This window comes from Serinus canaria, chromosome 2 (genome assembly GCF_022539315.1).
Source record: "Serinus canaria isolate serCan28SL12 chromosome 2, serCan2020, whole genome shotgun sequence".
Classification (NCBI taxonomy): Eukaryota; Metazoa; Chordata; class Aves; order Passeriformes; family Fringillidae; genus Serinus; species Serinus canaria.
This window is the reverse complement of record NC_066315.1, coordinates 53062683-53090507: the sequence shown is the minus strand read 5'-3', so window position 1 is coordinate 53090507 and position 27825 is coordinate 53062683. Positions and strand designations below refer to the sequence as shown.

Sequence of the window (27825 nt, the reverse complement as noted above, 5' to 3'; positions counted from 1 at the left end):
TTCAGAAAACAAAATTTTATTTATTGTAAAGTTCCTGAAACAGTAAACACCTTCTAATAACAATGAACTGGCACTATTTCTTTAAAAAGTTGAACTGTCTTCCAGGAACAACACCTGAAATATTCAAGAGAAATATTCTTAAGCTACAAAGTAACGTGATGCAAGGCCCATCTCCCTCCCCATCCCTTGTGAGCACCACCAGTGGAGAATGGGCAGAACTTTTATTTGCATTTGTGACCTAACAGCTCTCAAGGGGGATTCAGGGGGTAGATCACAAACTGGAATTCACCCTTTTGTGTTTAGAGACCTGCACACAAAAACGTGACACGAGACAAATTGCAATGCAAATTCCACTTTGGACAAAAAGAAAAATATAGTTTTGTAGAACATTTAATTTAGCAACTATAAAATCTATAAGCCTCTCCCCCTAAAGAGGTGAATATAACAACAAGAGGAGACAAGGCTGTGCTTTTCATTAGGATTTTGCTACTTATTCCAACAACTGAAAGAAGGCCTAGGCCTGGACTTGCCCCTCCTATTGATATAGTTCATGGGTCTTCATGAACCACAAATAACAACTGTGTAGGAACATCTGCCCTTCTGTTCCATCAGCATCCTGCATCTGAGCAAACAGCAACCATGCGGTCCATGCTATAAAGGCAGCTAGCATGTGCTCAGTCTGGAGAGTGGGGACTGGGAGAGCATTGCCCACAAGTTCCAAGGAGCTGATTCTTTCCCCACATGCAGCCCCTTCCCCACCATCACAGCTTTTCCCAAATGACCTGTCTACATACACACAGTCCCCCGTATTCAAGGAGCTGCAGAAAACCAGCTGTTCCTCACAGCTCTTGCTTTGCTGCCAGTTTTACTGATGGGTCACTTCACCCATAACTGAGCTCCTCAACAACACTGGCTGAACAGCCCCTTTCTACAGCTCAGGGTAGGAAAACCTCGCCTGCAGCTTTACCCACACTCACAGGGGAACAGAAAGAGCCTCAAGGGCGTGGGTCTGGCTGACAGTCCTGCAGTTAAATGTTACAGAAAATTTTCCCTGTTAAAGGGTATATCTAAGATCCTTGCTTATAACTTACACTATTAAACCTTCACAACTCTATACAAATTCTTAATGATGTTAAAAAACAGTGTATAAAATCATCTTAAGGCACAACAAGTTAAACAGAAATGCAGCCCAGTGGAAATCTCAAAGCAGCCAATTCAAGAAAAGCTGGCCTTGAAATAACTATCTATTTCATGTATATATGTTAAGCTTCACTGTCATACATTAAAACCAGTATATATAGGACAAAATGTATACTGCTCAGCACCTACTCTTTTCCATTAGTACCAGTCCCAATCAGAGACATGATCTGTGGTTACAGAGAGGAAGTGAAATGGGATATATATATATATATATATATATCCCTCAAATAGTTTGCTGTGGGCAACCAGGTATTGTTAAACATTTATGTGTGCAACACTGGCAACATTGTTCTGTAAGGCAGAAGCATGTGAACATGCTTCAACCTCACTGCTCTGCTAAACTTAGTAACATATGGAAATGTGGATATGAGGGAAAAAATGTTAAAATTGCAATGATGGAAGATAGGAGAAGTTGCAATCTTGCACAGAATTCCATGAATCAGCATCCCCTCACCCAAGCAAATTGTCTTGGGCAAATGACTGGAGACTAAAAGATGGCCATAATGGCACTGTCCTGCCTAACAAAGGCTGAAACATTGTAGGTAGGGTCAGCTCCTCTCTGTGTCCAGAAACACCCAGCTAACACAAATATGCTGTTGGCTCAAAGATTCTCTTGCTGAGAGCCAGCCAGAGCTGTTCAGCAACTGACTCCTTTCTCCAGAGTGTGAGGCATCTCTGCATTGCAATATATAACACACCCAAACTCAATTCTGAGCACCACTGGCTGTTTTATATGAACATCTTTGAGGAACGAGAAGCTGCTCTACCTACTTGAATACTCAATAATATGTAATTCCATGAGGGAAGAAGCTTGATAGAATAGTTTAATTTAGATGCATTTTCCCCAATGTGGCTTGAAGTAAAGGTAGCCCAACCTCTGGCAATGAAACCTTATGGAAAAACTACGCATCATCCCACTGCTTTTGGTTCAGCTTTCTTCTTTTCCCCCACCTTTTCAGCCATGCTGATCAGATCACCCCAGTACTGCTGCTGTTATTAAGCCATTTAACTTTTTTGTGAAGGAGGAACTGTAACATTACCATAAAGCCCTGAACTCCTCCTCACTAAATGGAGTAGAACATTTGATACATTTGAAATTAGAGAAGTGTGTACCAACTTGGAAAAAAAGGGAAAAACTAGCTCAAAAGTTTCTATTCACTGTTTTATAGCAAGAAAACTTTTGTCAGAGTTTATTATAAAGGAACAGCATAAGGAAACCAAATAAATAGTTGAATAGTTAACAGTATGCAATATAATAGTACTAAACTTCCATTACATAAAAATTAAACTTTGGAACAGCATCAATATGAAAGATTTCTTAGAAAACTAGGACTCAGGCCAAGATCCTCAGACCTGTACACTGCAAAAACCACTCAGTTTTGGTGCCCAGTTGATGCCAGCTTTGTCCTCTGAGGGACTGTGTCCATTGAGAACTATGACTCATCCATACTGCTCCCTAATCCCACTCTGCCAGGCCACATAACATGCTATATTTCCAAGTGTCTAAGGGAGAGTGATCAGGAAAGCAGGAGGCATGAGCTGTGCTTCACTGTTTCAGAAGAAGCAGCTTCTTCCTCATCTGATAGCTATATTGAACAATTGTAATTTAGCCTAAGGATGCTCTTTTTCTCCTTAAAGCAGCAGTTAGAGGAACAGAAAGAAGGTAAAGATGACCTCATGATCCCAGTGACACCCCAGCTGGTTCTGGAGGAAGTGGAATCAAGGGCTGATTAGCTGGACAAACTGTCTAATCTAACATGGTAAAGTCAGTGGAGAGAACTTCAATAATTTCAGAGGAGCTACATCAAATGTCATTCTTTTTTCCTCTCATCAGCACTGTGTGGCCACACTGAGCTGGATTCTATTGGCACATCTCACCCAACACAGGAGGGGAAGGAAACAATCTCTGCTGGCTCACAAGTGGCTGAAATAAGCAAATACATCACCCTTAGGAGTAGGATTTTACTGTGCTCCCAAATCATACATATCTCCAGTACAGATTTCTTTCCCAGTGGGGCATGTGCATCTCTGTCTAGAGAAGCTCAGCTCACTGTTCAGCTACACACCAGAGTAGTTTGGGTCTTTGACCTGATGTAAACAAAGAAATACACACAGGATGATTTTGAAATCTGTACATCAAACCAGGTGATCAAATTCTCCTCTCATACAAGTTTTAGATGAGCAGATAGTTCCACTGAAGTCAGGAGGCGTTTGAAGAAAACCCAGCATTATATATTTGCATTAAATACCAAAATGTATCCTAAAATACTCCTATTGACATCTGTCACCAAAACACTTCCAGTGTCAACTTCTCAAGAACACCAGAACAATTAGCAAAAACTCTGTTACCAATCAATAACAACAATAAAAACCAGAAATAAAAATTAAAAACAAAAATAAGCTTATCCTCTTTGTTAAATTCCTGACAGCCACTTGAAATCTCATCTCTTCCATGAAAATAATAACTTGGCACATTTTATTTGTATGCCATTTAGAAACTTTCCTTTATCTAGAACATTTATTGCATATCAGAAATTCACTTGGCTAGAATACTTTTGTTTAGTAGAAAAAACTGCCTTCCAGTTATAGCTATGAAGCTCCATACAGTTCAGTAAATGAATTCTCCTGGTATTTCCTGCAGTAATGGCTCCTCAAATTTAAATCGTTTGGAAATGGCTTTCTGCTCAGTTACTTTTTCTTTTTCTGACTGCCTACATTGTCCCAGTGTGTATGAAGCCACTACAATTAGTTCTTCTGTCACTATAGATTCTTCCTCTCCAGTCTTCTCAGCGTCTACTGATTGTTCAGAGGCAGAATCTACGTCTTTCTGGATGGCATCACTGGTCTCCCCTTCTGTACTCTTATTCCAGGCCCTGCAAGCAGGATTTTCACTTTGTTCCAACCATGGATGTTGAAGACATTCCTCAGCAGTTGCCCGGTCCCTGTAGAGGAAGGAAAGTATTAAAATAAGTGTCCAAAAGAATACAAAATTCAGAACCTTGAGAAGATATCACCAAAAATTATTCCAAGGATATGACTGTATTAAAGACAGATAGAATCGTAAATTAAAAAAAAAAAAAAAGCACTGACAGCTGTCTTTTACCAAAAAAGACCACAGCAATTCAAGTAGATGAACTTCTATAATTTAAAATAAAGGAATTCATAGATCTGTAAATATGAGTTTACCCATCCATGTTGCCAACCAACTTTTGAAGTTTATACTTTTTATATACAGAAAAATTATCCAACTAATACATACTTCAAATATTCCCATAGACAAGCAGTAGGCAATTTCAATAGCTGACACGTCCCATGAAGAACTGGTAAAGTTCCACAGAAAACACCTGTTCTGTTTGGGAAGGAATTTCCAGTTTGCTGCCCATTAAGAATAGTGTCCTAATGAACCAGAAAAGGAAAGGTTCTCTACCAACCCATGCAAGATTAAGGACTCAAAGCTCAGTTCATGTAAAAGACCAGCTAAGTACCTGCAGGAAGAATGGGTGTAGTGCTCACTGCTACAAGCTACAGTTCATACACGGATTTCTGAAAGTAATTTGAGTTTTAATTACTAACACTTGGACATCATTTGGGATATACAAGCTCGGATGGAAACTGAGGAATTCTCTTCTCATATACATACAAAGTAATAGCACAATGAAATCGGTCCCCTTACACTTTAAAAATAAAAACACTAGCACTTGCTACATTTAAAATTAAGTCAGTCTGACATATTAGCATATACAATTGTGTATTTTACTTACTCGGGTTTCTTAACCAGCAGAGTTTTGATGAAATCCACAGCAGACTCTGATACAAGGTCAAAGTCCTCTCCAGAGTAACTTACATTCATTTGAGATATATTTAAGAATGTTTCTTGTTTATCATCCCCCAAGAAAGGTGATATCCCTGTTAGCATAACATATGCCAGTACTCCAATGCTCCTAAATTAAAAGTAAAAAAAGAAAACCGGTTTTTTAGTTAGCCTTTTTTTCTTAAAAGCAAATAAACATAAAAAAATCCCCAATTAATGACAATTAATTTGTTCAACTTACCACATATCAGTTGCTGTACTGATTGGGTCATAACTCAGAATTTCAGGAGCTATTCAGGGGAGAGAAAAAGTGGGTTTTGTCATATGCAGACATTACATTACAGCTAAAAAAAGCAATAATGGTCATGTGGTAAAATTTAAGATAAGCCATTTGAAGCATGACAGTCTTCTGAATTCAAGGTACTTCTATTCTGGTTATTTAATGATTCTATTATTCACTGTTTTTAAGTGTAAAATTTTTTTTTCCTTTTCCTTTTACTGCCATCTTCAAAAGCCAGGCCAGTCTCCTTCCCAGTTAAGGAATCTGTATACAAGTTTCTTGCAGACAAAACAGAAATAGCCAACATTGCATATTGCAGCACTGTAACCCAAAACTATGAAGATATACCACACAACTTAACTATATTCTCAAGTATATTTTCAAGGTCTGGAGTGGTTTGGGTTTTTTTAAAAAAAGAGAAAACCTGCATAGGCTAAAATATTGTATTCAGAGACTGAGTATGTGAATTTAAACTTTTAATACAAGTAATACTTGTTATGACTGCTGGTAAGAATCATCTAAAGTGTGTCTCCATCTTCAACATAAGCACACAATGATGGTTCATGAGACTGACAAGACTTGCCAGTTCTACTTTTGGCAGCAGTACCAGGTCCATGTAATAACTCAATCTTGCGACACAGTAACTCCACAGCCAAATCCTCTTTTCACTCCCCAGAAGCCTGGACTATTCATCACTCCTATAGTAACAACTTACCTACATATTCTGGAGTTCCCATGATTTCTCTTAGTTCCTCACTGCTCTTCATTATTCTGGAAAGGCCAAAATCTACTATCTTAATGTCTCCCAGAGGAGACTTACTGGTTAGAAGAATATTTTGGGGCTGAAAAACAAGAGAAGGAGACTTTCAGGATCACAAAAAATGTCTTTGACATCATGTTGCATAATTATTTTATACCATGAGCAAAAACAGTGCCTCCCATAACAAGTATGATACCCTGGATCATTTATCTATTTTCCCCAAGGTGATTTTGAAGAGACACATAGGCTAAAAGGAATGGCAGGATTATAAATTTAGAATTGAGAATCAAACCTTTGTTAGCTCAGAACACATTGGAAATACACGCCAATAGCTGTCATTAAACAATAGCATGCAAGTACCTCCACACTAGTACCTCTCCAATCCTTTGTACCACCTTTTTTACTCCTCCTGCTCCTCGATTCTTCCAATAGATGGTGTAAAATACCTCCCTTCGAAGGCTGTCCGAAATCACCCAATCATTTAAAAAACCCTGAACACACAACTATTTTGACTGCTCCTGTTTAAAGGTCTGTTGCAACCAACTTGAATCCTGTTCAAAGTACAAACAACTGCATTACAGAATACTAACTGAAGAAGAGTTTAAAAAAAAATACAGCAGCCTGAGAAACAGGTTTTAAAAAGCATCACCTTTGGATAAACTTGTTTGCAATGACGTCACTAGATCTTGGCTGTCTTCCTTCAAAGCACCTTTGTGGTCATTAAGAAGTTCCTTACTATTTTAAATGCTAGCTTAATTTAAATAAGAAAAACTTTTGCAACTGATGCATATTGTTGCCAAAAAAAAAAAAGAAAAAAAAGGTTTGACTTTCCCAACCCCCAGACCAGTGATCACACTGGGTTTTATCATTAACTTCTCCAAATGGTAGTGCTAACAATTGGCACTGCTTTCATGCTTCTGGTGAGCACAAGTTCCATGAAAGTGCAGAAGTCTATTGAGAACCTGGATCACCTTGCATCAGAGAGGTTGAAAAGGGAGGAGGGCAATAGAGTAAGAACAGCAAAGCAACCCCTGACTGATAATTGAGATGGAGTAACACCAACATTTATACTTTTTCCCTAATCACAGAGCTGCTCTGTCCTCCATCCCCAGAGTCACTCAAGAAGACATGCTCTCAACATGAACAGGCTTGCTTTTGAATACAGAAATGAACCTGGGCAAGAACATTTTAAAAAACTTCAGCCACTTCTCCTCACTGCAAGACCTGAATATAACCAAGTATTTTGATTCTTGCAGAGTTAAACTGTTACTTGAAACTAACTCCATAACGTTGTCAACTTCTTTTCTGTTTGTAAACCTACATATTAAGAATAGCTCTTTTTTTATTTTCTTTACAAATTGTGATCTGGTGGCTTTACAAAGGCTTTTGGAGAGGCACATTCCCACATTCTTTATAGTTCAGATTTGTTCTTCTCTATTTGTATTAGAAAAGCAAACATCAAAAAAAGCTGACTATGCCTCCCTCATTACTGTCTCAGATGTTATTCCCAGTGAGAAATTTAGTTATGAAGAGTCAAATTAAAAGCATGAGAAAAGTATTTTTCCCTCTATATTTAAATGAGGAAAAGTTTTCAATGGAAAAGTTTTGTGAAACCCTTCAGCCCTGTATTTTTACATATTAGTAGATAAAGCAGTTGCCATTTTTATTGTCTTTAAAAAAAAACAATTATAAAAAACACACCTATGCAGAAAAAAACCTGTCTACAGTATGAATTGAGTCATAACTCTGAATCAATCCTTAATGAAATACCAGTCATTTTCTTATTTTAAGGAATCATTATGGGATTCTTGTGAAGTACCAGCCTAAACGCCAACATGAAACCTTAAAGAAGCCATAGCTTTGAACTCACCATATTTTTCAGCTTGACACTATAACTCAAACTTTCAAAAAAGGAAGATAATTTCCTCACATCTGTAATACTGTTTCGATTTTACTCTGCTAGAATACATCTAAGTTTGCCTAATTCCAGTCAGCCCACAAAGAGAGGAGATGCCAGGTGGAGGCTCTCCTGGTGGCAATTCTAAAAAGGGCCTTTCACTTTTACCCTCAAGCACTACTGAAATTGTTGATTGAAACCATCAAATGGCAATGTTTGAAGACCTCCCCCTCTACTGCAGCAAAGCTTAAAGGTTCCATTTAGACTCTCTTATTTCTTGTATCTTTAGTTGGTTTCAAGAAGACACGTAAAGACTAAGGACACATGATAAAGGTCAGATTTTTAATCTAATCAATGCCTCACCTTACCTAATTTCATTAATGTTGCAGGTTATCTAATTATATAATATTAAAAAAACCTCAGATGCCTAGAAGAAAAGACAGGAATTATCAAAGAAATAGTGGTCAGAAACAGAGATATGCCAACTTCATTATGTCTAAAGATACTAAACTATGCTGATTCTAAAAAAATAAAGGACCCCCATATCTTCTTCCTCAGCCCCCATGACTGCTTAAATTCTCTTCCATTCCCAACTACAGTAAGCTTTTACCTAACACCAACTGAAGATTAAGTCAAAGAGCAAATGAGAACACAGACAAAGGAGACTTCCCTTACTCTGCAGCTTTCAAGCACCATTAAGAGGAGATGAAAGACTCCTGACTACAATCTGTGCACACCCTGCAAATTAAATAGCATCAACACAATACTGTCAAGTGATAATTAATTTGCACTTGGTAGCATTATATTTGCTCTTCATCCAAGTCAAAACTAGGCTACACAATTGTATTTTGCTATTAACAACAAGACACATTTCAACCATCTTTCAGTAGAACCATGCTTTTGGAAAGAAATGATCAGGTGACAACCTTGCTAAGCCACATCAAAATACCCATTTCTTTCTGCAGTGTTTAGTCTCAAGAAAAATCTTGTGTCTGTTCAGAGGGGAAAAAAGCAGCTAAAGCAAGGTAGCTGTCAATGTCATAGATCTGGTTCATTACATTTATAATATAAATATTAAGCTGACAATTACTTGGGTTTAAATTCTTCTGGGTACAGAATGTAACTTTTCTTGCAGATGCAACATATGGAAAATTGGATGGACCTTTCCAAAGGAATTTGTAACAGACAAAGGAAATGGAAATCTTTAGAGACACAAAGGTGAAACTAATAGTACAAAATACCTCAATTTTAGCAAAAATTTGTAAAATTTGCTATTGGCAAACACCTTGCATAGCAGCAGTAAACATACAGAAGTCTTCCAAATGTCATCACAAACAAAGTACTTAGTAAATTCCACCGTGCTTTAACCTGCAAGTTAAAGCAGTATGGGGCATGGGATATAGCAGAAGATGAGAAGGGTGGGTTAATAAATATGTGGCTGAAGTGAGCATCCAACTTTTTGAGTTCTGTCAAAAATGGGCCTTTTTTAAAAGTGTTGTAAGGCAGGTGGATCATTTAATTTTTGCAAGTCATGATTTTTAATTCTACCATTTCCATCATTTTTGTTTGCCAATACTCTGGAAACTTCCATAAACCTTATTGTGAAAAAGACTGATGGTTTTATAAATCATGAAAGTCATCCCACTGCGAGTAGGACTCCAATTAAACACACACTGCACACTGCAGTAATGTATAAACATGTTAATTAACCTCAATCGCTACACAACTTCCTCTACTAATGAACTTCTGTAAGGCAGCAAAACAATGCTGGATTTTTCAGTGAGAGCTGTATATTCTCCATGTTATAGCATAAGTTTGCTGACCAGTTGGGAAGTTTAAGTCTGCTTTTTATGAATTTCTTTTCTGGACAAAATCTGTAATCAACATCCTAAGTCTACTCTTGCAAATAAGTACTGTAGTCATATAAAACACATCACATTTCCAGTTACAGATATCCAGCTGGTGATACTAAGAAACACCACAACTTTAACTACAAACATGCACAAATATATACTGTCCACAAAAGACATTTAATTCTACACATTTTGTTTCAAGGAAATTAAATGGCCAACTAATGAGACACTGAGTATCTTGTTTAAGCATACTGGAAATTTGAGGAGTTCTAACTGCTCATTTTTAGTCTTTCTGAACACTTACTCTCACATCACTTACTAAAAATGTTTCATTAATTCTTTTAGTACAATTATTAGTATTCTGTGTGTATGACTTAATCAGAATTTTAAAGAATCCCACAGATAATTTGAATAAATCTTTGGAAAACCAGGCAGATGACATATTTGTGTGCAAATATGATTCAGCTGCTTTAGCTGATGAATGGTTCATGATGTGCTAAGTTAATATATTAAGTCCATACAGCTTGATACTGGAATCTACTGGTAGCTTTATAATAGTGCCAAAATACAGCACTATAAGTGTAAGTAAGGATCTCAGCAACAGAACAAACACGCAGCAGCTTACGATATACTTAGTAAATAAAAGAATAGGACATGTAAAAAGAATTAAAAAAAATGTAACGCAAGTTACTTTTTAGACTGCCTTGCTAGTTCAACCTCATGACAGAAGCTAAAGAAAATTAACTGGAGCTTGCTGCCCATAAGAGAGGTTAGTTCTCTGGATCCCTTTTACAACTCTCTTCTTGACCATAATATTTCATTTGATAGCAACTGTACTTGTCACTTGATTTGGGTCAAAACTATTTTTCAATAAGAAAAAATAGTTCAGCAAATCATGATTATTTATATACCAAAAGTGATAGTGGTGCCCTGGAAAATGCTAAGATAAACTCTGAAATGTCAAGCCTTGTGTTCTACCTGCATAAGTAGTATAATTGCTAGCTGAAAATGATTGTTTAGTAATTAAAATAATTATTGTATAATCATAAGAAGAACAATGAGAAACTGTATGTTCCTAGTCTAAGGTGACCATGCTTGGCTGAAATCTATGTATACTATAGAACAATGTAAGTTTAATAATTAACATGAAAGTTATATAACGATAGAATATAAAAGCATATCCATCCCGAACCTATGTTGGAGTCAGATTTGGGTCTTTACCCCTGACACCCAGAGCTCTTCAATAAAAGCACCTGCATATAATCATTTCTCGTGATTATGTGTTCCTGAACGCTAACAAAAGGGTGTCAGTCAGCTGTTTGGCAGCAAATGACAGACATTTAAATGAGGTTTTACAATAACTGGGGGAAAAAAAAGGAAGAAAATGCTATGAATGAACACATAATTTACCAGTCCTGTTTAAACATTTCATTCTGAAACATTACACTTTATTCCACCAGTGTCGCTACTACCCTTCTTCATTAAATGTCAAGTCAATACAAAAAACAAACCTGGTTTTCAATGTCCATATAATACCCAGACATTTTTACTGCAATGTAGAAATAAGTCAGTCTTACCCAATGCACTCATTTGCAATTTAAGGTGCAAGGCAAATTGAGTTTTGAAGTGATTACATTTCACTTAATCAAATGAAGTTTATATTTAAAATAATTATAGAAACCCCCCAACATGCTTGCAGACCTGGTGGTTACTCTATCCCAAAAGTTTAATTTTATCATTCAAGCTATAATTAAGTAAAAAAGTGTTAATTAGAAATTGTCATTATTGTGACATAAGCAAGAAAGTCAACAGATGAGAAATCAATAATAAAAATACAGCACCAATCTTACCTTTAAGTCAAGATGAACAACATTGTTTCTGTGCAAGAATGAAACTCCTTCTAATATCTGCTTCATAAGTCGCTTCACATCTTTTTCTTTGAAGGCCTCCTCTCTTTCAGCCACACACTGGTCAAAGATTTCACCTCCAGCAGCACTGTGGACAGTAAGAATATTGTTAGTTCAGACTAAATTATAGCACCCATTTGGCTCTACTTAGACTTTTTTTTTTGTATAGGCAATATCAGCAGGAGGTATAATCCAATCATGATATTTTCAGTTATTAGACATTTGGCAAGGTTTTACTGCCTTGGAAGTGTTTTCTGCATTATGGCAGCTTTGGAGAGAGGCAAAGATTTTAGTCATTTAGCTTAGAGAATATGAACAGTACAGAAATTCTGGGGACTACTTTTGAAACACTACTGACTTTGCTATCAGATGAATGCCTCAATTGTTTGAGGATAATGTTTTCATAAATGTTGTGCCTTTTGCCATTCCTATAAAACTACGTGGAAATTTGGCCAAGGCAAACCTTAGCAAACATGAGCAAAGCCACCCCACCTCCCACCTTCCTCAAAACACTTTGCACATACTCAAAAGAATGAATGTAAAGTCTGCAACTGAATTGTTTATGAAGTCTCTGGTATACAGGGATGCATTAAGTTTCTAAACTTCTTTCATCTAAAAATAGCTCTGAAAATTTTAGCTCTCAGCTTGCATCCTCTTTTGATAATATATGTTTAAACAACAGAATAACAAAAAAATATAAAAATAACTAGATATGAATGAATGTTTTTTAAGTACTCTGAAGCCACATGCAGTACCAGCTCTGTATAGCAATGGCTCTAGATAACTAAAATAGTTTACAATATAAACCTGTAGCATCAAAAGTAAAATAAACTGAACAGAAGCTCTATCTTAAAATAGGAATGGGCATAAGAATGTTAGAATGGGGCCACTTTGCATATGGATTGTTGAACTCCTACTATGAAATCAACACATACACCCTTTGTTCTGCATGAAATTCTATAATCACCTGCTAGGGAAAGGTAGTGAAACCCTCAAGGGCAGAATCCTCTCCAGTTACACCAAACTGTGACACACAAAAATGACTTTGCACAAGCATTAATTTTACTGATGCATATCCACCTACTCTGCCTTTGCTTGCTTTTTTCCAATGAATTGTACGACCTAGGCTATCCTGAAGACAGCCAGGCACATTCAACATGAATAGAACAGCAAATGAGAGTTATACAAAAATGGTGTATTTCAACTCTGTACCCCCAGAAAAAGAACACTTAAATCTATTCAAATGTTCATTTTGCCCATACTAACTTTGCTGCTACAGTCCTAGTACTTTGAAAAGCCTCATGGATTAAAAAAAAAAAAGTTTTCTGCCCTCCAAGGTATTCTCACAGCTATTATTTTAAATTTTCCCTGCAGATGGTCTTACGGAAAAAAAATTAAAAGAAGGTTAAATCATACCCTTTTCTAAAGAGTTTTACACTTCTGTTCTATATGCTGGCTAGCTGGAACAGCAGTACAATTTGATTTATTAAACTTAGATTTTCTTTCTGAAAAACCATCTATTAAATAATTATTTTTCTTCTTTATGTATCAAGAGATAGAGCTCAAGAATAAAATTAGTTTTTCAAGGGAATATTAATACTATAATTCATTTTGAAAAATTTCATATGCCTGACACTATCACATTTTTCTTCAGTCCATTTTTATTTAATTCATGGAAATAGTAATATTTCAGTTTTGGACAAGATTCAAATATAAATGACATTTTAAAAATGAACATCAGCTAGTGTATTCTAATATCCTAAGCCAAATTCCTTGAAAAAGCAGCATCACTTTGATTTTCCAGATAGGAAAAGATCTACTGAAACCCATAAATTAAACTTTCTGCCTTAAGAATGCCATAATATGTTGCTTGAAGAGTGATTTAATCCCTTGTAGCAGTGAATTATAGCGCACATAGAGTGATAACATCTACTACCAAAATTACTAACACGGTATCTTTTATAGCAATAACCTGGGATTTTACTGGTAAAGCTCTGCCGCTTCAAATAAGGAAAATATACTTCTGCTATTTAATTCTGTGAAATCGGACTTATACCCAAAACATGGGATCACACTTTACGTTTAATAGACCCACCTGAAAAAACAGTGAAAGTTGAGGGTGGGGGGCCTTATAAAACCCTGCTTGCTATATGTCTACTTGGTAAGCATCTGTTACAATTTGTTTATTAGTGCAACTTAATTAAAACTGAGGTAGACACCAACACTAAAATGTAAGCTACCTAGAATTTTAATACTACACCTAAAGAATTCTGAATTATAGGCTTTAGAAGTCAAGGCAATAAAAGTTGAAGCAATGTCCCATCAGTGAAATCAAGAGACAGTGCTACCAATGTAAGAGTAGAAAATCCTTGATCCAGAAACCTTATTTAAAAAAAAAAAAAAAAATTAAGTCTCTCCCTATACTTCTGAAGATGCCTGGGTTCATTAGCATTTTTAAGAGTGAGACATGCAAATACAGCCCTCACACATGCACACCCACTTTATAACTTACAAGACACTGCCATTCTCAGCTACCATAGACACTTGGCTTTACAAAATAGTTTCACATGGGAAGGTGTCTTACCATGCAATGTTTTGTTTTTTGATCTTAACTTTGCTATTTAGGAGGCTGATGGAACAACTCCCTTGCGATTCATTCTGTCCAAAGAATACCACATTCAAACCAGTAACCAATAACCCTTTACAAGAACACATGGAAATTTGATACTGCAAGACCATTTTGTGTATTGTTGCTGTGGAGCGAGCTTAATGGATTCCCTTAAGCAAAACAGTCAGGGAGCTGTGAGCCAAGCCAGTCACAAATGGTTGGAAGCACAATGCAAAAATGAACTCCAAAAAGATCCTCCTGCATACCTCTTCCAAGTTTTGCCAAGCTCCTTAACAATACTTTCAACTCAGCTATTTTGTATTCCCCAGCTAGATTTCAGGGGGAAAAAAATCTAACCATAGAAGGGCTCAAAATACCTGCTAAGAGAGTATCACAGCCATGTCACTGTTATGATTTCTGTATATATGCAGACCAGAGTTCTCTGGTGTTAATATTTACACATTTTGCATTAAACTGTAGTTTTTCTAATTGTCATTATGAAATAACTTAGCAAATGACTGGGCCAATCAGAAAATGCTCTTAGGGGATAAAAGCCAAGAATTATCCTTAGGACAATTATCCTTAGGAAAAGAAGCCATCTTAATCTGAAAAAAAATTGATAAGGAAATATTTAATGGCAAAACATTCTGAAACCTAGTGTTACTTAGAATGCATTATTTCTCTAGTATACCCTCCCTTAGCTAAGTGTATGAAAAAATTGTGAGACAAAAGAAGGCTTTCTGAACTTAAAAGCTATGGCAACCATAATTCTTTAGCTATTTTAATTTACTGATGAAAGTACTGTTGTGCCATTAGTTTCTCTCATTTCAAGTGAAATCCAACTGCTCTTCATCAATGAAAAGCATGCTAACACTTTATAACTACTTAGCAGCATAAATGAGCTAAAAGTCATTTGGAAGTCTAGAGAACTAATCTTTGTTTCAATTATGTTGACTTTAGATTAAATGGAGACTACTTATCTTCCTTGAAATGTATCTTAACAATGAACTGTATGAAATTCAGCATCAAACTTCTTTCAAGTACACTTAGGAGACACTAACACAGTCATTTAACTTATCATTAGAAAAAGATTGAACTAATCTATTTCAGGGCACCTGAAGAAATGAACCATCTCCCCAGCTTTAATGGATCAGACATTAAGTTAGTGTTCTGAAGGATGCAGAAGTACAAATCACCAGAGTACAAATATGTAGACCAATTCCTAAAATACACTTGATTTCAATACTGAGTTATATACAATCTGCAATGGACAAAAATTTACTTGCTGAATCTTCAACTCTGTCAAAAGAACCTTTCTTGAAAGGGTTATCTTTGCAAAATAATGGAAAGCCATCTACCTTCCGTACATGGAGCTTATAGTACAAGCTGTTCACACCATACTGGTCGTAACATTACCAGCAAAGGTTCATGCTCACTGCTGCTGACAGCCATGCCTCTTTCCTTGGCTAGGCATTGGATAGTAGGTGCACTTACTGGTAATTTTTCCAGTGTAAGGCAATGTAATGTACCAATGTTCCTAAAGCCTGACAAAACTATAAATCTGTATCTGATGGGAGGACATGGGAAGAGAAGCATCCAAATACATAAAATTTTAGATAATGGTCTTAGAAGTTCTCAGTTCTCAGACAAATGCCTTTAGTTTTTTGCCTTCACCTTTCCAATCAGGTAGCTCAAGAACTGAACAAAACAAAAACAAAGGTAACTAAGACCATTTGAGAAGCTTTCCCCTAAAATGATTTTAGACTTCAAGTCTTGATTTGAGACTGCTAATTAGAACAACTCCACTTGCTACTCAACAGACGAGTAGTAACCATTGGAGCAGCAGTTATTTGTGATTACAGTGGGTTTGCTTCAAGTTCAGTCTGTTGAATTCTATGCCAAATGGATCACTTCCTGCCAGCAGACTGTTACATTAACTGGTCACACCTCCAGTAAGTAGGACAATAAATCATGTCCAAGACTATGTAAGTCCATTAGTATTAATGGACATAGAAGTCCATTACATTATCCAAATAACTACAGGTGAAAAAATACTTCATCCAGCATATAAAATAAATGTTAACTGCGTCTTCAAGATGAAAATGACAACTTCTTCCTCTTTTTAAAGCAAGTGTAACAGAAATCTACTGTATTTACACAAGGCTCTGGCTCAGTTCAGAGGCTCTTCATAATAAAATTTTAATGATGAAGATTTTTGAAGCTTCACTTACAGGTTTCTATACATTTGACCCACTAGTATCATCTATCCCTTCCCCAGATGTGTAAAAACATGGTGATAAACATTTATGAAAAGGACCAGTTCTTCAGCATCAGATGCTCTACTGCTCTTTCTTTCAAAAGAAATGGGGTAGGTTGCATACAGGTACCAAGTCCAAAAGTTACCAAATTTGCTTTTCTTTTTATACCTGATATGTCAAGTTTCCCAGACTGTATCTGTACCTTCTTCAGCAAAATTCCAGGTTCTTTTCATTCTATTTTCAGTGAAATGCAGAAACATAACTTGCCCACCAATTAATTACAGGCTTTCTGTTACCCCTTCAGAACTTAGACACCCCTTAAATTTTGACTTAAATATCCTGACTGAGGTCTTATGACAACAAACCAAAGTCAGAGGCTGTCGTGAGGGTGGATGCAGACAGCCCCAATTTGCTATGCTACAGCTGAAGCCAACACTGTAATGCCAACTTGCTTCCCACTGCTCAGCATTTAATATTAACATGGCCAATTTCAAGTTCGTTTTCTCTCAAAAATTTATAGTGCTTGAAAGAGAACCCTCCATGTAACATTAATATCTCTCTCTCTGAAAGCAAAACATTTCCTGAAGGCAAAACCTTCAGCCCATATGACAGATTCTACATCAAGACAAGAAACTTTAAAACCTCTGCAAATGAAGTTAGTGGCCAAGATTAAGTATTTGTCTTCAGGAGATAAAGATCTGCCACAAAGACCATCAAGCTAAATAGAAACTGAAATGCCCTAGAGAAGCTTGCAGTCTAGGTATGTTCTTTAATCCTCTGCATACAGAATGTCAGAAATTCACTAACATTCATACCTGTTTTGTTGCAACATGTCTTTGGAACACTAAAGAAGCATCCAGACATACTTGCTGAAGTCAGGGAAAGACTGTTGTTGTAATTTACAGCACACAGCTATTTATCTGAAATGAGGTATGACTGTTTGATGCATATAAACCCAGTAATTTTGCTAATTACTTAACAACCTAGTTAATACTTCACATTAAAAGAGTTTTGCAACTGTAAGAAAATTGAGTTCTGAAAGAAAACCAGGAGTTTTGCATTGAAACTATAACAAAACTCATTGCTTATTTAGATTCCACTGCCCATATTAAATACTATAGGATCTAGAAAATGAAACTGTATTTGAGTTTAAATTTCTGCAAGTGTTTAAAGCAGGTATTTATGAGTCTTCAGTAGCAGCAGTTAAAACCCCAGAAGCTCTGTCACACCTATGCATTATAAAAGATACTTGAATATTTCACATATTATTACTTCATTAAGGGCACAATGAAGTTTAAAAAATGTATTCTAGAAGGAATTTTGCCTTAGGAGACATGGTCTCATTCCATTTCACTGAACTTTGAAGATACAGTTTCTTTTGATTTCTAAACAAGATGTGATTGGTATACAAGATTTCTCATTATTTCTTTTTGCTAACAAGAGAAGAGCTGCACAAACTAGATTTATCTTAACAAACAAGTCACTTCTGAACTATTGAGCTCCACTGTTCCTCTCTTTAATTATTTAAAATCCATAGAGCTTAACAAGAATTTGGAGTTCAGTAGCAACAAGCATTTGGCTGAATCTTGGAAGCTAGTGAGATGCCTTACTATCTAAAGCCATTGGCATTTGAGATGAACAGTCACAACAGCTGCAGGAATGCCCATCTGGACAAACTCAAGTGGGGAAAACCACACAGACAAATGCAGAGTCAAGTGTCCTTTTGAAATAAACTATTCTAAGTCTCAGTCCTCCTCCCTTCTTTACCCAAAAAGAAACTGTTTTAGCAAGTTTTCTATTGTAGAGGGTTTTACTAGTTTCTTTTTAGCAATGATGTTGCTTTCAATACATTTTTGTAACTGGTAAAAAAAACCACAGCAGATTTCATCCCATCTTTCCCACTGTCAATGAAATAAACTTTGGTTTTTGAACAGATCCTCATTGTTTCTTTCCTCTTCCTCTTTTGCATGCAGGGAGAGTACAGAGTTCATATTTAATTTAAGATGCTTTAACTACATAAATTCTAGCTCAGCTTTGAAAGATACTACATGAGAATGAGAAATTTGTTATAATCTGAAGTAGTTATGAGATTGAACATCATTTTTTTAGCAATTCTTCTTGAAGTTCAGCAAGGGTAACAGGCAACCAATAATTTTTTTTTTTAATATTATTCACATTGATACACAGTATTTTTACATTATTGTTTTTAAGCAAATACTGCAGAAAGTTACTCAGGAATTATTACTAATACTTACTATTCCAGGACTAAAATCATCTCTGTCGCAGTTTCATAAACTTCATGCAGGTTAATGACCCAAAGGTTGCATTGTGCCAGCTCAAGAACTGCAATTTCGTGGATTATTTCCATCCGACAGTCTTGGCCCTTTCTTCTTTTTCTCATGAATTTTGCTGCAAACTCTCTTTCAGTGTCTTTCTGGATACACTTCTTCACCACTGCAAATTTTCCCCTGAAATTAAATAAGAATTTAGTTTTACATGCCTTAATGACAGCATAGCCTTTATAAATTTATGTTTCAGGAAACTTTAACCAAATCACTACTAGCATTTAAGATTCAATCTGGATTTAGAAAGATGCCTTGCTGAGTGATGATCCCTGTGTTCAAAACACCCCAGCCCAGAATGTAAATAATCTTCATGAAACATAAGGAATTAAAAACACCCCAATCAATTCAAACAACACAGTTTTCAGAAACACTGAGTAAACAAGCTTTGCTAGGTCCCAAGATTACATAATCCTCCAGACTTTAATTTAAAAAGCTGGGAAAATCAAAATGTATAAATGAGCAATTCATGCTTTCTCTGACTACCTCACAGCAACCCAGTTACTGTGTGCTGAAGTATCGCACCATATCCATGGAAAGAGCACTCTTGTTGAATCCTGCTCCATTTGCCATGCAATATCCATACTCTGCATTTTTCAAGATGGTATTTTCACCATGGCATGTCTCAAATGCTAACAGCTGGAGTTTTTGATTAATAGTTCTCAAAACCCCCTATTTCTACAGTGAGACTAAGAATAAGGAACGCAGATAATGCAAACACAATGAAGCAGCCTGACTAAAATCAAGCTCTGCAGCACGATTTTGGCAGCAATGCCAAGGTGAGTAGGAGCACCCAGAGCAGAGAGCTGAGCACCGTGCTTAGCCCACATTAATGAGCGTCACCTCGGCAGAACACACACCTGATGATGCACCAGGCCAGCTCAAACCACACTGCCGCGCTTGCGTCACACCACTTCCCCCACAGCACTCTGGCACAAGTGGCTGCTTTTAACTTCCCTGCAAGAGTCCCACACCACCTGCACCACTCAGTTCCATTCACGCAGTGCTGATTTTTAGACTAAAAAGGTATTTTAATTAATACCTCTCACTAATGCAATGATGAATTCTCACACTTTGAAGTACAGTAACCTTACTTTAGCTCTTACCATACAGGCATAATGATCATCAAAACTACCTTTTTTTATTTATATGTAAACATTTTCTTATAAAGCTGCAGGAATAGCTTTCAGATCTTTATGTCGGTCCTTTACTTACTGTAGGGTTGCTGAAACCAAAATAATAGTCCTCATCTATTTTGGAATACAATTACTATGGGTTTTGCCTCTCCTACCTCCAAGCTGAAGTTCAAAGAATTAACTACTTTAGCTCGTGTCAAAGATTTCACTCTCCCAGCCTATTGGCAGAAGACTGTTATCCATGAAATATAACTGCTAAACAAAGTTGTGGTTGGCTTGCTTTTAATAAGCATTTGTTTCAAAATCACACAGTCTAAATGAATCAAGTCAAATAAGTACCCACAAAGTGGGTATTTGCTAGGCAATCTCAATAAAATAATTGGACTTGTAACCACTGATACAGCCACAGTTATTTCTCTAGGAATACTATTTTGCATAAGCACATTATCTACAGCACAGTATGTATTAAGTCTAGATCACAGCACAGTCCAGGTGTCTGGTGAAGGTAGACAAACAGCAAGAATATGCTTTCAATGTCTTGAACCTAACTTTTTAAGAAAATGTTCTTAATTACTAATACATACATAAAGACAAAGCTATTGAAGTTTGTAAATGCATGAAAATAATTTTGTAGCACAAAATTTATGTACAATAGGAAGCTATGCATTTATCAAAAGTGTTAATACACTTGTGCAAGTTCTTAGCACCAAAAAACATCTCAAGAAAAAAATCAACTGGTAAGTATGTTGTCAAAAACAACACATAAAAATAAATTGAGAAGCTCTTTAACAGCAAGTTATTTAAACACCTGATAGATACTAAGCCTTACACCAATAAATCTAGGTCCCTGCCTGGGTTCAACCTTCTCTATTTCCTTATATAGTCTCTGAATGCACTGCGTACTTCCTCTTGAATGTTGCCTTAGTGCAGTCAAAAGCTTTTAATTCTAGCACCAGGAAGGACCTAGGGAAAGTGGCTTAGAAAAGTTTGAAATCTCTACAATACAGCTTTCAAGTACCGTGCTGTCTTGAATTACATACAAAATCTATCTGGAAACAAGTTAATTAGCCTAATGAGTACCGATGTTGCGATTCACTGTGCATTAGTCACTATGGAAATAAAACAGTATTCAGGGAGCAGCAAGGAACGGCAAGAGCCGTGTGTGGCCACATATGTCCTGTTTAGCTGAGCTGGCCAGAAGCCTGATAGGTGACGTTATTCAAAAGACAGGTTACACGGCAGTTCAGCTGGCTGACAAATACTAATCCTAAATTGTTTCAGACCAAGAATCCTGCCCAAGATTCCTTTTGGTTATGCCTATAATTAGAGCTATTATAACTACTGCCTGCTAGAACTCATCTTTTCTGAGTACGATCCCCAAAAAGATCAAACTTGACAAACCTGATGTTTATAACCAGTAGAACTAATTACTGTGCAGTGATCTAGATTCATGTCTGAGAAAATTTCAGAGCTAAGATCCAAAGATAGCTTCCACTATATGGTTAAGCCAACAGATAAATTTTGAAGAATTTCTTTTTGATAGAGACAGAATAGTAGATAAGACATATATAAACAAACATTCTTATGAAGTATACATTGCATACATTTTATCTTTACTTTTCTTAAAGTCCAGCTTTTTGAGAACTTATTATAAAAAAGTATATAAAATAGTGTTAGATCACATCATTGCTACTTTAGTGTATTCAGAAGAGCTAGCAGCGAGAATGTTGCATGGAAGGAATAATTTTGAGATTAAAATCGTAATGCGCATTTGTCAAGTTGAAAACAGACCACCAGACATCCAATCCCAAATAAAAACGCTTTGGAGGGAGACAAGAATAGGAAACTCTAAATAGTTCTCAGTCCTCACAAGAGTCTCAAATATTCAATAATTATGAGTTAAGATAAATCATATCTGATTACAAAGAAGCTCAATGTCACCTTTTCAGATTGCCAAAAGAATTTGCATTGTTTCATTAGGCACACATTATAGCTCAAAGGAAAAGTGTCAAATCACAAATCAAATGTCAAATCAGATAAGCAGCAACATTCATATGACACCAATTAATTTTTGTCCTATGATCAGGACAACAAAGAACTAACCTTACTAATTTATTTATAATATATAAAAATAAATAAGCTTAACTAAATATTTAAAAATACCTAACCTTATTTTTAACGTGACCTAAAAAACACTGTTACTGTAACAAATGCAGGAATAAGTTCTTTCTGCGAAGATGTTTATTTCTTATAAAGTTCAGAAAAAAACTTTTCTGAGATCCACAATACTATATGCAGTTTATTATGTAACTCATATCAAACATTTCTTCTGAAGTGTGGGTTTTTTCCCCCCGACAATTTTGGATTTCCAAACAACAAAGTGCAGGGATTACATTTCTGATGTTCATGAATATTTTACTCACATAAATTTATTCTCAAATGGCAAAACCAACTACTTCCAACTCTTAATTTTCACTTCTTTTCCCCTTTTGCTTAGTTCCATAGCTATTTCCCCCCAGCTGTGCTTCTGCAGAGAGCAGCTGAGGACAGCAATGTCATGGCACAAAATGGTACAAGTGTCATGTACTGCTAAGACACACATCCCTGAAAGCTACCCAAGAAATAAAAGTTCATGCCAGAGTTGTTCTTTTATGGGGGAAAAAAAATCCAAGACATGCAGATGAAACTACAGCCACATCACTAGTCAAAACCAAAGAATATTTCACACTCCTTGGATGATTACAATATTTCTTATTCTTACCTTTGGGTGGAGAATGAGCTTGTATGCTTTAAGAAAAAAAGGGGAATAAGAAGAGAAAACTGAATTGCATTGGATGTATTTACATGTGTGCACATTTTGTTAGAAGATAATTTTATTGTGGATCAATCATTTAAGGTGACCATTACCTTCCAGAAGAAAGACAGACCAGTTAACTTATTCCTTCCTTTAACCCAGCTCTAGAATCAAGAGTATTATTTGCTGGACACAAATGATTACTTCCAATATGTGCATAGTTTGTTTCACATAAAAAAAGAAGTGCAACCTTCCATCAACAAACTGAAGATTTATTAATCTAGTGATACTTTGTCTGCAATTAGGAGGTTTTTTTTCTAAAGGAAAACGAGCAGAGCAACTAAATATAATTATAGTAGACTCCTTAAGGAAGATCTTCGTAGTAAAAAATGTATTGTTCCCCTTTTTACAGTACAATTATGGCTTAAGCACAAATGGTAAGGGGAAGAGTTAAGCAATTGGTGTCTTGTCCTCTGCAAAGGTGACATTGCTTCAAACTAACCTAACTCAAGCTAGCACTGTCTGAAAACATTGAAATCTCAGTGAGGTGATGAGAAATGGCACCCTTAAAACATTTATCAGAGGTAAGTTTGATTTCAAACCTCATGCAAGTTCAGATTTGTGTGAGAATATTATGATATTCTGAGGACAGTGAAATTATTAAGGTTGTGAATACTGGACCAAAATGTCATATACTAAATAATTTAATTTAAAAACTTTTATTTCCATATCATGTTAAGGAACTTGCAATAATTTTCTTTCCTGAGTGGCCATTATAATGAAGTTTTTGATATTTTTCCCAAGTGAACCTGGCTTTCCCAACAGCTGTGTTTCAACAGACTTGCAAGTGCCTGTTCAGCTACTGAACGAGGCAGCACCTTCTGAAACACATAACTTCTACATTCTGAAAGCAGTTTTTTCTCCTGTGAGCAAAACTAATGATACCTGACTTCCCATGGGTTTGCACCCAAACCCCTCTGGTGACACTGTGATCAAGTTCCTCCTAGGTCATCCATGCCCTTCAGGACTGCTTCCCCCAGGATTTTTGCTCCCTAACATGCCAACTGTGGCCAGAGCCCCCGTACTACTCCTCCCAGCATCACCAGAACTATAATGCCTTAACGTTTCACCATGTTCCACTTTCTTCCCACCTCCTCCAAACACAGGAGACCAGAGAACACAACACAGAGGCTCCAAGTGCCCTGGGAAGTTCAACATACACGTGCTGACTGACAGAATGGGAGGCCAAAGACTGCACAAACCTGCTGAGCTCACGCAGCAGCCCTGATCTCAGCAAAGGTGAAAAACCTACTTGCTTCTTTCTCCGCGCTCTCGGTTTTAAACACAATCCATACCACTGTTGTTATTTTCAAATCTACCTAAAGTTCAGCTTTCAAACTGTCTCTCTAATTCTGGGAAATAGGATGGACAAATACAGAGTGTATAAACCTTCTTCTACCAAATCTTAATGCTAAAATAGATTATTTTGTGTGCACAAAGACTGCTTTTCATTGAAGACAAAAAACCTGCCATACCTGGCTGCTAATTTGCTCTTTGTAAAAATGAACTCTACCCATAAAGAGAGAATTACACAATTTATGAACATATAAAAGTGAAACCATTTGTGTTAATAAATTATCAATAAAATTATAGTTATAAGTGGCAGAGAGACTTTCCACCTACATTTTGTTGCAGAGTTGGCAAAAAATAGTCTTAAATGGGAGTATTTGAGCTGAAGTATCTGCTTTTTAAAAAACAAAACTTAAAATTGTTGAATAAAAAACCAAGCACATGCATTCAAATGTAGAGATTTCTATATTCTAAAGGAGAAGATAGTAAAAACACTTGTGAAGTTGAGAAGAGATAGTCTGAACCAAAAATATGTGCAACTGTTTGCAAAAACCATGACAAACACTTAGAACTGCCACTTAACTCATTTTAACTACTGGTGCAAAATCACAGCCTTCACGTGAAGGTCATCCTTAAAATATTCAAAAAATATTCCACAGAAAAATCCATGCTGCTATTTACTCATTTAAACTGCAGACTAAGACTTGAAGGAGTAGTTAATTCTCGTTTTTAGAGTAAAGCAAATCATCTGAGTTGTACTTTTTTGTTCCAGAAAGAACCTTCGTCTACTCCATGCTCTGATTAGGCCAGTGACTATCACCCGGCTCTGAGGGAAATGCTCATTCCATGGAAGAACTGCAAAATATTTTCTGAGGGAAATGCTCATTCCATGGAAGAACTGCAAAATATTTTCTGAAGCCATCTGAACTTCAAATAAAAAAAAAAAAACAAAAAAAAAACCAAAAACAAAACAACCAAACCAAAACAGCAGTGATACCAGGACATTGTGTACTACACTGCTCCCATGCCTTCTAGACTGTTTCTTAGAATTTAGGCTGATTTGTAGCCTGCATTTAGTTAGCTTCAGTTTCCAGGCCTTGGACATTGTGGTCGCAACACTCTACAAAGAGCTTTCTATTCCATGGGATGTTTCTCCCACCTGCTTACCATCTGAATGCTTTAGACCACTATGTTTAAATAGGTATTATTCTACTGGTACCTCAGAGTTACTAAGTGAGCATTAAGCTAACATCTAGGCAGCCTAAATATTTGTTACAGGTACCTACAGCAGCTGCATTTGCCTTGAAACTCCTCCTTAGCTCCAAAGAGGTTGTTTTTGCCACTGTATAAACTGAGTTACACAGCGAGCATAACTTGCAATAGAACGTACATTGAGGAGGATGTCTTTCCATATATCCGGTGGTATTCCATTTAATCCTTTTTATTGTAAGTCTTTGGATGAAGCACATGTAATTCTAAGAATACTATCATTCTTTTAATAGGAAGTGAGAGAATTTCAGACAAAAGTATTGGTTAAGTGGTGCTGAAATTCCATATATGTAGTTTCCGAGATGCAGAAACCTTTTAATGAGACTTTTTGCCCTAAACATTGCATTCTATCAGTCATGTGTTGAAATTATACATGGACTAAACCTTCCAAATCCAAGATATTAACCAGCTTTAACTCCTTGAAAAGTTTCACCATTAGATTACTCTCAAGCATATGCTCTCCCAAAGGAATAAAAAACTGTTTTTCCATGTCACAGCTTACAAAGCTCGAGAAAATAATAAAAAAGAAAAGAAAAGAAAAGAAAAGAAAAGAAAAGAAAAGAAAAGAAAAGAAAAGAAAAGAAAAGAAAAGAAAAGAAAAGAAGGCAGGTTTTCTTCTCCAATGGAACTCTAGACCAGTGTCCACTACTCCACACGGGCTCCCAGGGAAGAACATCATCTCCCCAGCCAGATCGGAAAGGCTGGGGAGCCGAGGATGACTTCTTCAGCAGAAGGAGGGTCACACAGCTGCGAGGTACAGCTGCCTCCCAGCACCCTCCTGCAGCCGAGCCAACGCCGCGGGCACGCCCTCGGAGCCTGCCCAGCGCGGGCAGAGCTCACCGCCGGATGCCGCGGGACGCGGCTCGACCCGGGCATGGACCCCCAGGGCTGGGATGCCACAACCCCCCGGCCCCGCTCCTTCCCCCGCCGTCCGGGGCAGCGGAGGCAGCGCTCACCTGCCGAGCTCCCGGCCGGGGCTGAGGCTGTACCGCTCCTGGAAGGGCTCCGTGCGGATGGGCGTACGGATCTCCGCCAGGAGCCCGCCCCGCCGCCGGGATCGCCCGGCCGCGGGCTGAGGTGGCGGCGGCCGGTCACCGCGAGAACGACCGGGCTGCGGCTTCTCGTCGGGGCTCATGGCGCTGGGCTTTTCCCTCTGCAGGGGGACTCCTTCTCCTTCTCCTTCCCCTTCTCCTGTCCTCCCGTCTCCCTCCCAGTATCCGTGTCCGTCCCGGCCCGCGCTCCTCCCGCCGGGCGCTGCCGCTGCCGCGGGCTCGCGGAGGCTGCGGGCAGCACGCGCCGGCCGGGGGGCGGGGCGGAGCCGCGCGGCCCCGCCCCTCGCGCGCCTCAGCTCCCTCAGGCGGGCGGGCCTGAGGGAGGGACGGCGGGGCAGCGCCCCCTGGCGGCGGCCGCGGGGAGCGGCGGGTCAGCGCCGCTGGTCGAGGTCAAGGAGGCCTGAATAAATAAAGCCCGTAAAGCCGAGGTTGTGTCTGAGGAGGGAGAGACACAAGGCTTGCCTCCCTTCGTCACTTGGATATCTTCGTGTCACTGCAGCTGGAGGATGCTCCCCCTCTATTCGGCCGCATCTGGAGCCCTATGTCCTGTTCTGGGCTCCTCAGGACAAGAGAGATGAGGAGCTACCGAAGAGGGTCCAGTGGAAGGTGACAAAGATGATCAAAGGTCAGGAACATCTCTTATGAGGAGAGACTCTGGGAGCTTGGCTTATTTAATCCAGAGAGGAGAAGAGAGAGAGGAGATCTAATCAATACATACAAATATGACAGAGGTCGGTGCCAAGAGGATGGTGCTGGACTCTTTTCAGTGGTCTCCAGTGACAAGATGAGGAACAATGGCCACAAACTAAAACTCGGGAAGTTCCACCTCAATACAAGGAAGAAATTCTTTACATTGAGGGTGGCAGCAAACTGGAACAGGCAGCCCTGGAAAGTCATGGAGACTCCTTCCTTGGAGACATTCAAAAGCAACCTGGTTTTGCTACAGCAGGTTACACACAGGTTCATGTGTAACCTGCTGTAGCTGACCCTGCCTTGGTCATCTCCAGACGTCCCTTCCAACCCTGAGGACTCTGTGGTTCTGTGATCCCCCAGCACAGGCCCGCATTCTGTGGGCACCCGAGGGTCTGCCCTGAGGGGCAGCAGGGAGGGAGCGTGAAGCCTGGGGTGAACCCAAAGGAGGTGGAGGGCATTGGCTGTGTGGGACATCCAGGCTCAGGGTGCTGGAATCAAAGCTGACAGAGGCTGAGGAGAAAAGGAGCAACACAGCTCTGCATGGGGCAGATGCACCTGGGCCCACCTGCTGAAGCCTCGGTCCCTGTGGTGTCTGAGGCACAAGCCTCAATTAAG

The 27825-nt window shown here is 38.0% G+C and overlaps 1 protein-coding gene across 3 annotated transcripts; it reads right to left on the bottom strand.

Annotated features, from left to right (window-relative positions):
* On the bottom strand, positions 1-26745 carry STK17A (serine/threonine kinase 17a). Of its 3 annotated transcripts, XM_050970648.1 has the most exons (8): positions 26102-26159; positions 24530-24587; positions 18830-19042; positions 11652-11796; positions 6007-6133; positions 5253-5301; positions 4962-5141; positions 1-4142 (listed from the first exon to the last, which is right to left on the bottom strand). In XM_050970648.1, the coding sequence occupies exons 1-8, from the start codon at positions 26142-26144 to the stop codon at positions 3809-3811; spliced, it is 1149 nt and encodes a 382-aa protein (XP_050826605.1). In that variant the 5' UTR covers positions 26145-26159; the 3' UTR covers positions 1-3808. The 3 variants fall into 3 exon arrangements, with proteins under 3 accessions (XP_050826605.1, XP_009092095.2, XP_050826606.1); XM_009093847.4 differs by lacking the exons at positions 24530-24587; positions 26102-26159 and adding an exon at positions 26422-26745; XM_050970649.1 differs by lacking the exons at positions 24530-24587; positions 26102-26159 and adding an exon at positions 19442-19497.
* Positions 26746-27825: the final 1080 nt, after the last annotated feature.